The sequence below is a fragment of the Ruditapes philippinarum genome, unplaced genomic scaffold (genome assembly GCF_026571515.1).
Source record: "Ruditapes philippinarum isolate M1 unplaced genomic scaffold, ASM2657151v2 ctg1599_1_1_1_1, whole genome shotgun sequence".
Classification (NCBI taxonomy): Eukaryota; Metazoa; Mollusca; class Bivalvia; order Venerida; family Veneridae; genus Ruditapes; species Ruditapes philippinarum.
In genome coordinates, this window is record NW_026862866.1 from 121,841 (window position 1) to 135,260 (window position 13,420).

General features: G+C 32.5%; 1 protein-coding gene across 1 annotated transcript in view; it reads left to right on the plus strand.

Moving 5' to 3' along the window:
• The window catches only part of LOC132720424 (glypican-6-like), a 95,371-nt gene that overhangs the window by 37,781 nt on the left and 44,170 nt on the right, over positions 1-13,420 (plus strand). Inside the window, exon 2 of the mRNA XM_060704567.1 lies at positions 8,990-9,148. Coding sequence (XP_060560550.1) covers positions 8,990-9,148 — 159 coding nt within the window. The remainder of the gene's footprint in view (positions 1-8,989; positions 9,149-13,420) is intronic.

Here is a 13,420-nt window from a genome sequence, read left to right on the forward strand (position 1 = left end):
CACAATTATTTATTTCAGTTAAGACTGTTACTCCTTTCAAATGATTTTCGATATTGAATAAACAGAGAGATTAAGACATGGTTGTTTTAAATGGTGTAAGTGTTGAATAAAAAACACCCTGGTCTGTCACACAGCGGTATCTGAATTGACCTTTTTAGGTAAATGTATGATACGGGCAGATAAAGTGATCGATTGTATATTATAAAAGCCCCAATACACTGCGATCGGCCACACACAAGTATCAAAGTACAAGGTTTGCGAAGATAATAATTGTGAATGAATATTCTTTGTATCGTTGATTGACGTGTTCTATTGACGACTTTTGGGGTATTTGCACACATTCAGTTAATAGGTCATTATCTTGTATCAAACAGTATTTTTAATAATGAGGTATTTCAGTTTTAGAGTTTAGATAACCCTTACAGAATGATCTGTCTTCACCAGTAGTCTCAATATTTTCTCTTTGTTCGAAAGAAAGTATTTCTCCTTTGTTTGTTTAGTATTATGCGTTACAGCTTCTCCTTTGAGGTGACGATTAATGAAACGTCATTTAAATATTTGATATATGAATGTATTTTAGGCCAGATAAGGGTAAAACCTTTTGGTTTTGAGATTATTTACATTATTGCGTTGTTACACTTATCCGTAACACTCGACGGGGACGTTTTCTATTGAAACGAAAATTTTCGCAATTTCTGGTAGTGGTAATTGGTAGCTTGTTAAGATATAACTGTGAATAAAGAATTCATTGATACAAAGCCTTTTAGAGGTGAAATGAAAATCTTCATGTAAATCCACGAGATTTAAATTCAAAAGATTTTATGAAAATTTACAATTTAATAAAACAGCTGTATATTTATAGGTTGAATTGAATTTAAAGCCCTCGGATCATGTGTAATGTATATATATATATCGGTAAATGTGCTAACTTTGTCGTAATTTTAAATAACTGGCACTTTTGACCCATTTTATTTTATCACATGTAGCTGCAATTTTATTTTGAATGTTGTTTTTATTGTTGAGGTATAAGTAAGTAAGTAAGTAATGGCTTTATTTATCGAGGCTACACATTTGGTTTCCCAATCTTCCATGACATTGTGGGTCTCTATGCTGTGGGTATATGATGGGATAATCAAAATAATTTACAAAACTTGCTCTTTTTTAAATTTTTTATTAATCTATAATAACTTTTTGATGGGGAATTAAAATATATAGGCCTAATTATTTCATTCCTTTTTGATGGAGAATTAGAATTTAGGAATTTTTGTATGAATGATACAGATTTTTGTTTTAGGTCACCAAATGAATACTTGTCTTCATATTTGACTAAAATTAAACATAATAGATTTTGATCATTCTTATAATGTATCTGCTTTATTTTTGTTGAAGACAAGTCCACAGTAAATTTTGAAGTATTACATCTCTTAACTACTCAAGAAGTGTATGTTAAGAAGTTGTCTTGAAAAAAAAAATGTTAGAAATACTGGAAAGCTAAATTTAACTAAAATGCTGTTACAATCTGTTGCATAATGTCAACTGAACAAAAACATGTTGAATAAGTTTTTTTTTACTGGCAGGATTTGCTGATCTTTTATATGTGACATATATGTTAATACATCTATTTAGATTTTTTTTGGGTGTGTTTATACCTAAATAAAATGTTGTAACACAACCAGTAAGACCTATAAATGATAAGTCATAACCTGTAGTATTATATATATTTGGTGTAATGTTTTTTTTTCCTATGGTACAGCTGTTGTCCTTGGATAATTACTTTGTATTCAGATGAATTAAATATATTGTTGAGTAGGCGACACAGACAAGTTTATTACCGCCTAGGTAGACGGCTGAAATATTATCCCCTATATAGGTCTTTTTCTTGAAATATAAGTACTTGAAATGGTAGTTACTGGCAATTTAATGGGCACAGGGCTAGTGTAAATTATGTCCAGTTACGACTTTGTTAGACCATGTTTATTGCAGAAATGAACAGATACTGACATATTACACGATTTATGCACAGCTCTCTTCTAATGTGTGTTAAAATTTATCTACATTTTTGTGTTCAGAGAGAAGGTTGTTCTTGATCTGGGATATTGTTACAAAATATAAACAAAAATGTGTTATTGTGTGGTTAATATTTTTTATTTTTATGTAGTAATAGATGTTTTCAAACTAGTATTAAAATAATTATTGCCTATAATTGTTAAACCAAGGAGATGCTTGGTCATAGTGTTATTGTGGCCGTACTTTAAAACCTCCTAAGTGCAAAAAATTCCATTGAATATTACAAATTAAAACCCCTAATGCTCCTTGTGTATTTTTAATGTGCCGGTCAACATGGATATTCTGAGTTAAACATCATGAAAGATAAGTCACAAATCTTTGCATGATGTAATTAGTTCAGTAAGAACATAATTATGATGTTTTATACTGTAATATGCGTTGACCCAACATTTTATTCAAATTACCAGGTGTCTTTTTAGGCTAGTTTAATTTATGCGACTGCGTATAAAATTTTGTCGTTACGTCTGTCGGTATTAATGAAGAAACCGATGCACCTTTTAACGCGTTGTGCCACTAACATTTTTATGAGGCCGTCGAGCGAGCATGGTTTTCTGTTTGAAGTCGGAATGTAAAAAATGCCTACTTATATCATAAGACTAACTGTATTCGGCTAATTTACATAAAGTCGAATAAATTAAAATAATTTGATTATGATATAGTGATGCATGACACATTCTAATTTGAATATGTTAAGTACCGTGTACTGGGCAAAGAAAGAACATTATCAGTGTGTTGCAACATTTATCACTCGAGATTAAACCAAACTTTTTCTTTTATGTCTCATCAACATTCTACCAAACCTGAATAAAAATCATTATAATGTGCAATTTTTGAATAAATTTTTAGGCTGAGGAGATAAATATTGTATCTCCTAAGGTTTGCTGTATATTTAAGATTGACGTTTTCCGCGACGTTTATTATAAAAATCTCATTTTCGCAATGTGATATGATACAAATACATCAAAACTTAAACTTTTATTTATAAGATGAATATTATGAAAGTTTCATCAGTACAATTTTTATCTCTGTCATTTTTTGTAATAAATGTTATTTCATTTTTTTTCACTCGACATCAAACGTTTTTATTGAAATGAGTAATATTGTATCACAAAAGTATACACTATAAATCTAATTTAGATGAAAATACTTTGTTACATAGTATAAAATTTTGTTTAAAGAATGACAACAGACAAAAACTGTAGTGGGTTGGAGGCTTTTTTATTGTCGCTAATAAATTTTTTTTTACCTTGCTTTCATTCAACAGAAGTTTAGCAGCCATCTTGAATTTCTGCAAATTTTGATCAATGCAATTTTCAACATAATGAAATGATCTGCTGGGGTCTATAATATAGAGCTGTCATCGATATCGGCAATATCGATGTATCGTTGATATTTTTTTGCCATACACATTTTAAAAAATCGATACTTTTGACTTATAAATTAAATGTCTAGAAATTATAAAATTCATTCAAAATATATACAGAAGCAGTTATTTATATCTATTGTTATGCTTTTGTTATATAGTGGAATTATTTCATAGCAATGGTGACAAAAAATATTGTCTTGAAAAAATCATGCAGTGGACAAGACACTGTACAGAACACGTTTTTGACTGAAATCATTGAAACAGGTATGAAAGTGAATGACAGACAAGTGAGTATTGGATATTATCGATATATCGGTGTATCATTGATTTTAGTCACTTGATATCGATATTGATATGCTTTGCACTGAATCAATGACAGCTCTACTATAATATTTTGATATGAGGTTAACACATCCAGAATTCGTAGCCTCCTTTGAGCTTCTTTTTGCTGCGCGGAAGTTTTATTATCTGTATTGGGTTTGAAAAATATTCCAAGGGACAAAATTGGATGACCATACTGTGATGATTGACCGAATGTAACTTATACCGTTTACCTGAATGGACATAATCATTGGCTGTAATCTGAAACCTCTATAATTTACATTCCAACATCCACTGCTTTTTATTGACCAATGTGAAATTGACCGAACCCAACAGTGGTCATTATATAGTCGATTCAAAATGTGTTTTCTCTAGGGCTGTAGCCATTGTTAAGATTTTGAAACTTTTGACGGGTATTTTGTATTGAATTGAATTGAGTAAAAAAAGGTTAATAGTTAAGTCTACAAAATGTCCTTTATGAAGACTATTAAGAAAACATTAAAGTGTCAAGTGGGAAATGAAAAAGACATAATTGGTTTATATATTTGTTGTTGTGTCTTCTGTAATTTCCTTCCAAAAACTTTGGCAAATGAAAATGATGGCTTATTCACAAGGTTTACAAACTTTCAGAAGACCGTTTCTTGCAAAATTAGTTATTTAGTATTAAATTTTTTAAAGCTCTATTAAATACAGTTAAGAGAATGCATAATAGTTTATAGGTGCATGCTAAATGCCGAACGTGTGACTTTAGACTTAAAATATTATTACAGTGGAACCTGTCTAATCCGAACTCGTCCGGACCAGAAGAAAAGTTCGGATTAGAAAGTTTTCCGGATTAGAAAGGTTTCCGAATTAGAAGGTTTTTTACATGTTTTTTTTCATGTTATTTGCAAAATAGTTTAAGGAAAGAAAACGGGAATGCATTTGAAATTGCAATTTAGATATTTTATTTTTGCAGTCTCTTATCGTTCATTTTAATACATGTGAATACAAAAATAAAGAAATAAAAATAAATAAATAAGCAAAAATATTATGTCCTCAAGCGTAAGTTAACCTACGATGTTAAACAGGAGGCCGAGACATGATTGAATATTCGTACCAGCATTTGTCAATTGTTGTTTACTCATATCCGAATCAGCGACTATCCGAATTCACTGACAGTTTCCATTAATTTTCATTACTTAATCACGTATCATTGAATCCATTACAGAGGATTAAAAGATAATTATTTCTTTTGAATTATATCAAAATATTTATAGAAGCTGACGAAAAACAATCAATTAAGCAATTATAGAAGATATCAAGGCAATATAAGTGTAATTTTCACACCTTCACAGATCATACGTTTCACCCATTAATCACCCATTAATCAAGCGAAATAACACTTATCAGTTTGGTGTATGTTTACACCTGCAAGATGTGCGAATATTTGTTATTTTGAATGAAGGTGTGACATTTGGCAAAATCTGTTCGGATCCGAGAGGTAAATTTTATAGTAAAATAAGAACAAAAATTAAAAAAATTGTCCGGAATTCGGAGTAGACAGGTTCCGGATCCGAAAGGTTTTTTACTATTGAAAATAGAACGAATAAAATCGGGACCGGCCACTTCGTTCGGATTAGAAAGGATTCCGGATTAGAAGGGTTCGGATTAGCAAGGCTCCACTGTAATAGCTACAGTTTTTTATTTTTTCTTCTTTGATTTATGTTTAAAATATCAGCAGCCAGTCAAATCCAGGAGTTTGACTGTGTCTGCAACCAAACAGTCAAATGTTACTTAAATGTGACCATTTTATTGTGAAAACATATTTAATACCTTTGACCCTTTAAAGACAAATGTTAACTGTGACCCTATCTATATTCCTTGTTCAAAAGTTGTTACAACAAAACTTTTCAGGAAGTATCCCTATGTTACAAATGTTAACTCTAAACCATTACATAAAAGTTTCTTGTAGTAGTAAATTGTTAAACAAAAAGATAAAAAAAGATACATTCAGGACCTTTGCCAAGTTACATTATTCCCAGGTTATCAAAAGTTGTCCATGATAAATGATGATAAATGGGATATCATAAAATATTCCCCTCAGTTTTTAGCTCACCTGTCACAAAGTGACAGGGTGAGCTTTTGTGATCGCTTTTCGTCCGGCGTCCGTCCGTCCGTCGTCCGTCCGTCCGTCCGTAAACTTTTACTTTAAATGACATCTCCTCATAAACCACTAAGCCAATTTCATCCAAACTTCACAGGAATGTTCCTTTGGTGGTCACCTTCAAAAATTGTTCAAAGAATTTAATTCCATGCAGAACTCTGGTTGCCATGGCAACCGAAAGAAAAAACTTTAAATATCTTCTTTTAAAGAACCATAAGAGCTAGAGCTTAGATATTTGGCATGAAACATCTTCTAGTGAGTGTCTACCAAGTTTGTTCAAATAAAAGCCCTGGGGTCAAAATTGGCCCCGCCCTGGGGGGTCATTGATTTTCCCTATATGCATATAGTAAAAACTTAAAAAATCTTCTTTTAAAGAACCCAAAGAGCTAGAGCTAAGATATTTAGCATGAAACATGTTCTAATAGGTGTCTACCAAGTTTGTTCAAATAAAAGCCCTGGGGTCAAAATTGGCCCCGCCCCGGGGGGTCATTGATTTTCCCTATATGCATATAGTAAAAACTTAAAAATCTTCTTTTAAAGAACCCAAAGAGCTAGAGCTAAGATATTGAGCATTAAACATGTTCTAATAGTTGTCTACCAAGTTTGTTCAAATAAAAGCCCTGGGGTCAATATTGGCCCCGCCCCAGGGGGTCATTGATTTTCCCTATATGCATATAGTAAAAACTTAAAAAATCTTCTTTTAAAGAACCAAAAGAGTTAGAGCTAAGATATTTAGCATGAAACATGTTCTAATAAGTGTCTACCAAGTTTGTTCTAATAAAAGCCCTGGGGTCAAAATTGGCCCCGCCCCGGGGGGTCATTGATTTTCCCTATATGCATATAGTAAAAACTTAAAAAATCTTCTTTTAAAGAACTCAAAGAGCTATGGCTAAGATATTTAGCATCAAACATGTTCTAATAGGTGTCTACCAAGTTTGTTCAAATAAAAGCCCTGGGGTCAAAATTGGCACCGCCCCGGGGGTCATTGATTTTCCTTATATGTGTATAGCAAAAACTTAAAATCTTCTTTGAAAAAACCCAAATAGCTAGAGTTTAGATATTAAGCATGAAACATCTTCTAGTAAGTGTCTACAAAGTTTGTTTAAATAAAAGCCCTGGGGTCAAAACTGGCCCGGCCCCAGGGGTGTCATTGTTTTTAACTATATGTGTATAGTAAAAACTTAAAAAAATCTTCTTTTAAAAAGCCCAATGAGCTAGAGCTTAGATGTTTAGCATGAAACATCTTCTTATGGGTGTCTACCAAGTTTGTGCAAATAAAAGCCCTTAGGTTAAATTGGCCCTGCAACGTTGGGGGGGGGGGGGGTTGGGGGTAGGGGGGGCCTATATACAGGTGAGCGACCTCAGGGCCATCATGGCCCTCTTGTTAAACATTTTTTTCTTTCTTTTGGTGATTTACATGAATATTTTGATACAACAGACCCAAATAGTAGTTTATATCTATTCTGTAAGGTCAGTGGCCAGAAAAGCTACACAGTTAAGTAGACCTGACAAGTTAGTGGTGTTATATGGGGTTTTTGGTTACATCTGGTGATATTTATGTGGATCGTGCTGTCAGTTAGGGTGAGGAAAACATTGCAACAGAATGTTGTTAAAGAAACAGGGGGAGATAACTATACTCAAGTCTATTATTTATGCAAAGATTTATCTGTGTGAGTGAAGAAAAACAACGGGATGATTGTGTGTTTTGAATAAGTGTAATTGGCTAGTAAAAAGTGTTATTGGGTTAGCATGGCACTTTGGTTTAAAAAAAAAAACAAAAAAAACTTAATGCCATGGTACATTTAAAGCAACAGTATGCCTATCTAAGTGTAAATGGAGGGTGTACACGTCAAAGTCAAAATTATTTTAAATTTTGCCCTATTTGCTTTAAATTAAAATTGTACTCAAGTTCATGTATAATTAATCAATAACCCATGTGACTCACAGAAAATTCTATGAATATCTGGAATGTATGCTTAACCTTCAATTGGGGGGTGGGGCACTCTTTATATTTTATGCAGCTGTTAAATTTATCCTAAACAGTTTTGGTTATCATGTTATATCAGTTATTGGTCAATGACCATTATAATAATCAAAGTCAATCTTTTTAAACATATATAATTATAAATAAGCCAATTTAGCTCAATTTGACAACAAACAAATGATCATAATATCATTATAAGTCATGACTTAATGTACATGTACTGCCAAGACACATTAGTCTGAACAATTTAGATTTTTACTGTATGTCTATATCCAGCATATAATAAAGATGATGATCTTAGTGACTTTATCTTATAGTATGATTTTATTGACCTGTCAATTATGAATACATTATATGACTCATTTAAATATTCGATCCACTTCGGTTTGGTCCGTGTAGTTTACGAGAATTAATGTGGAATATATTAATCATGGATTGAAAGTCACGCCAGCTTAATGCGAAGGTTTTCGCTAATTCGCAATAGCACAGTCGGTTAGGGGAATGCTTGATAATTGAGAGGTCTGTGGTTCGATCCGTACTGTTGCCATTTTTTTAGTACTCTTTCTTTATTTTTTTGCAGTATATTTTAATGGAACAGATTTGTAGTGTGTTTTACGGCATTGAAAAGACAGTTATTTATTTTAATCCATTTTAATTTTAAACATGAATTCTTAAAACATGTTATTTAAAAAGAGTATAGACATAACAAAATTCAGTAAAACATAATAAAACAAAACGAACAACATAAAATAATCATATATAACTTCATTAATGTTGAAAGTATTGATAAGGAAAAAAAAACATGGACCAACGCGGTGTCGATCTTAAAACACGTGTGACACTTCGATTATAAACTCGTGATTTACCCTATTGCGCTATAACGCTGAGTACACTTTGTTTAGAGATACAAATTAAATTAAATTCCATCGTACAGCGTACATCTCACGGAACTTACCGAAAATCTACCGAAGATTAATATACTGTGTGCATCGACCGTGTAATCAGTATGTAATTGACAGGTTAATAAAACCAAACAATAGTGACTTGCATGAGAACTGCTTCTTTGACCTACATTATCTTATAATATTACCTTGTATGTTTGCAGGTGACCATTTACAGATATGTCCGCATGGGAGCACGTGCTGTACATCAGACATGGAGAATAAGCTCAAATCCCTCAGTATGAAGGAGTATGAAGGGGTAGCAGATGAAGCATTTAGATTTATCAAATCAACATTTGTATCTAGAACAAAAAAATTTGATGGTAAGTTCTTAATTTGTTTTTGGAAAGCTTGGGCTCGAATAAAAATCTAGCCAGATATAGACCTGTAGTGGGTTATTCTTTTCTTTGAGCTCCATATTCATGGGATTTAGGCAAAAACAATTGCAAAGTAAAAAGACCATGCCCAGCTCTATGGAAGGCTAAATATATATAGTTAAAGGTGTCAGACGTTAGTCTGAGTGGGTCCACTAACTAAGGTGACTTTGTCTTATTAACAAAGGAACTTGCTAGACAGAGTAATAAACGTCTTCCTTGTGCTTCTGTACTTGCTGCGCTTCTAGACTTGCTGCAGGTTTGGACTTGCTGCACTCCTGAACTTGCTACGCTTTTGGACTTGCTGCACTTTGCTGCGCTTCTAGACTTGCTGCACGTTTGGACTTGCTGCACTCCTCAACTTGCTGCACTTTTGGACTTGCTGCGCTTCCTGGACTTGCTGCGCTTCCTGGACTTGCTGTGCTTCCTGGACTTGCTGCGCTTCCTGGACTTGCTGCGCTTCTTAGACTTGCCGCGCTTCCTTGACTTGCTGCGCTTCCTGGAATTGCTGCGCTTCCTGGACTTGCCGCCCTTCGTAGACTTGCTGCGCTTCTTAGACTTGCTGCTCTTCCTGGACTTGCTGCGCTTCTTAGACTTGTTGCGCTTTCTGGCCTTGCTGTGCTTCTTAGACTTGCTGCGCTTCCTGGACTTGCTTCACCACTTCTGCAGAAAACTCTAAGACAATACTGAAAGGTCCTTATTCGGGAACTAAGTTTTTTTTTATTTTTCTGATCTTCTTTTAATGAACATCAGGTCTCTTTATTTGTCTCAATATATATAGCAACGGCACGAACCTGATAGAAAACAATTGACGTGATGTCACAATATAATCGACGTCGCAGTAAAATAAAACAAAAGTGTGTTTCTTTTGACGCACTAAAATACTTATAACTTGAGTTTAAAAAGACCTATCAACATGAAATAAAGTGCAAATTAAAATTCAGCTAAATATCTAAAAGCCGATTTAAAAAATGAATTGAATCAGATTCGTGCTGCTGAAACAAACATAAAATAAAACGATAAAAATACTAAAAAAAATACAATCTTGACAAAAGGCTATTTGTATACTAAAATCCGACCGATCTTTCATAACTTGTATTGGATGAAAAGAAAATTAATATTTCAAAATATTTTTGAATTATCAATTATCGTGTATCAACCAAATAAAACAAAAACAAACTGAATTTCAACTTTGCTAAAAAATTTAGATAATTTATTGATTCTCTTAAGAATAAAAAACAACAATAGGCATTATGAAAATATGAAGCTTATAATCCTCGCGAGAGAATACCTGTATGTATTTTTTCAAGCATTTATGAGGTACTAACCCACTGGGATTGTTTTAAGATAACACGCCAATAATCAGTTTGTGTTGAATAAGAAAATATAGAAAAACTTAAAAACAAGTGACTCCTATCTAGAACAGTACCAACTATAATTATATTGGTTTAAAAATTTTGGAAATTCTTGAGAGTGTATATTTTTCTTCAGAAAATGCTTTATTCCCTCAAAAAAATTTCACCGGCTTTGCTGAATACAGGAAAACATTTGAATTCATAATCTAGGGATCCCAGATTTGATCCTCTAGGAAGGCGAAATTCATTCATGACTTATAATCTTGATATTAAATCTTTAATTCTGGTAAAGATCATTTGTGTCTCACTGCTAATTCAGAAATAATGTGAGATAAGGTGAGTAGTAGTCCGTCACTTGTCAAAAATTTGATAATTTACTGGTTAGTTATCCAGGAAGCCGGTTAGGTTGACCATCTGCTGAGATATGACCAAAAAAACGTTAGAATTTGTGTTTAAACAATCCCAAATACAAAATGTTCTACAAAAACCTGTAATTTTGCTGCTGTTGTGATTATTTTTTTTTTCAATTTACAAAATTCAAAAAAGGCCGACCTATTGGGTTAAAAACATCCTCTGAGATTCTAAAATGTGTGAGTATCTCCGCCACTTTTTTGTATCATACATCGCTTTCAAATGTATGGACTTATTTCATTGTTCATGGTACCTGGTCATTTAGATCAATATTATTTTATCTACTTTGAGACTTTGAAAATAGCAAGAACATCCTTGTATATTTCTCAACATTCCGACATTACAGACTTTCATTATAAAGCGTATAAAGCAGACGCATAAAGCAGCAGACGACAATTAAAAAACAGTAAACTATGCTGGTATTTCCTTTCATAATAACTGAAACTGAACCAGGCCTGTTTCTATTTGTTGCTTTGATTAAAATTTCGTAAACATCATCAGCATCCAGAGAACCATCTCGAGAGCATGCGGAAAACTTTTCCAACAGATTTCGCAATTTTTCTCCGCTTTTTCGCAGGTAAACATAGACAAGATAACCTTTTCTTTAGAACTAAGAATTCTTGTGACGTGTTCTTGTTATTTCTTCACTATTGTAAACCTTTATAAAAACATAATCTGTGAGCAGAGGGGAGAAATTAGATCAAACTGCTACATGAAATGTCGGGAATAAAAAAGAAATTTTTGGCATCGGAACAAAGTTTGATTGATCTACTGATTCTGTAATCACTTCAGTTTTAATGCAGATGTACGTAAAATAAAATAGATTTCCCTGAAATTATTTAGATTCTTGAAAAGCATCAAGTCTTCTGGTTGAATACACAGCTGTGTAAAATATGTTTTCTATAAATATAATCTATCTTTTGCTTCATAATAAGATCTGATTTTTCTTTGAATTAATTTTTATAGCACTTTATTTGCCAGAAATTTTTTGGGGAAAATGTCATGTTTTAAGAATGTAAAATAATTAAAAAACAAGAAGTATCTTTAAAAAGATACTCTGACAAGGCAAAACTGCTTTTACTTGCATAGGTTATTTTGGAGTTTGCAGTAATAGCATTTAATTTTTAGATGTAGGAAACACAGCAAGATATGTTTCTAAATGGAACTGTCATGTTTCTCTAAGTGTACCTTACACTTACGTATTCAGGGACGCTGTTTAATATTAATAAATTGACTTACATTATATTATACTTACTTCATATTATTATATATAACTTTAACAGTTTTGCATCTGACCAATAAATTGTCAGCATTTCTATTTCTACCAATGGTGTTTGTGACACGTTTATGCGCTGAAAGTAAAGAGAAATGTAAAAAGAATGATCACTCACCATGTGGTATCATCAGCAATATCGTCTGTCTTATTGATTTAATGACTCAACATTTGAAATTGAGTTTCCTCAGTATGGTGCACATTCAGTCATATGACCAGTTCGAGAGTTAATGAAATATTTCTCATACACGTTGTGAAAGTAACACGCTATTTTTAGCCGTAATTCGCATCTTGCTAAATCGTAATTCGCATCTTGCTAAATCGCAGCTCCGGTTCTTAAATTGTGTATTGATTTGTACGATTAATACAGTGGGCATGATTAATTGTTAAAGATAGTATGAGGCAATAACTAAATGAACAAAAATTACTAAGTGTCTGTAAAATTGATCGTTAATTGTTGATACCAGAGCTTTTCCTAATTTGCACAAAATTTCTATTAATCGATTTTTTGTCTACAGGGAAATCGGTAAAACGATGACATAAATGGTTACAATATTTTGCATGATAGAAACAATATATAATTATGTACTTTGATAGACCCTTTACTAAAAGTTTGCAAGAAAAAATTCTGGAAACAACAAGGTACACATTGCTGCTTACAAAATTCAATTTGAAAAGAGCAGTTAATTATGTGATGAACTGATAAGAAATAGTCTTGAAATTTTGGTACAGGATGAATAATTATATACTTTACCCTGAAGGCATTTTTTTTCAGTGGTTAACTTGTTATAAAACATGCACTTAGTGCAGATAGCAGTGAAATGTCTGGCAAACATTTAATTACACAAGGAGCTGAGATTTTCAAAGTAAATTAACAGGTTAAAGAAAAGTCATTTAATATAGATCTACAAATAGTGCAAGTATCTTGATCATTTAAAGAAAGGTTATTTACTTCTTTGTAAGAAATGACTGATATATTTTAAGTTTTTTTAAGTTTCACTTTTTAACCTTTAACCTCCTGAATTTCTTAACTGTAAAACTTCCAGTTTTGGAACTGTTTATTATCAATTTTGGTGATATCAAGATGAGTTAGTTGCTGCCCAGACTGCACACAAATACAGGATGGCCAGTGGCTTTATTGATTCCCTTTCTGTTCCAGAAGGGTAAGGGATAAAATTTAAA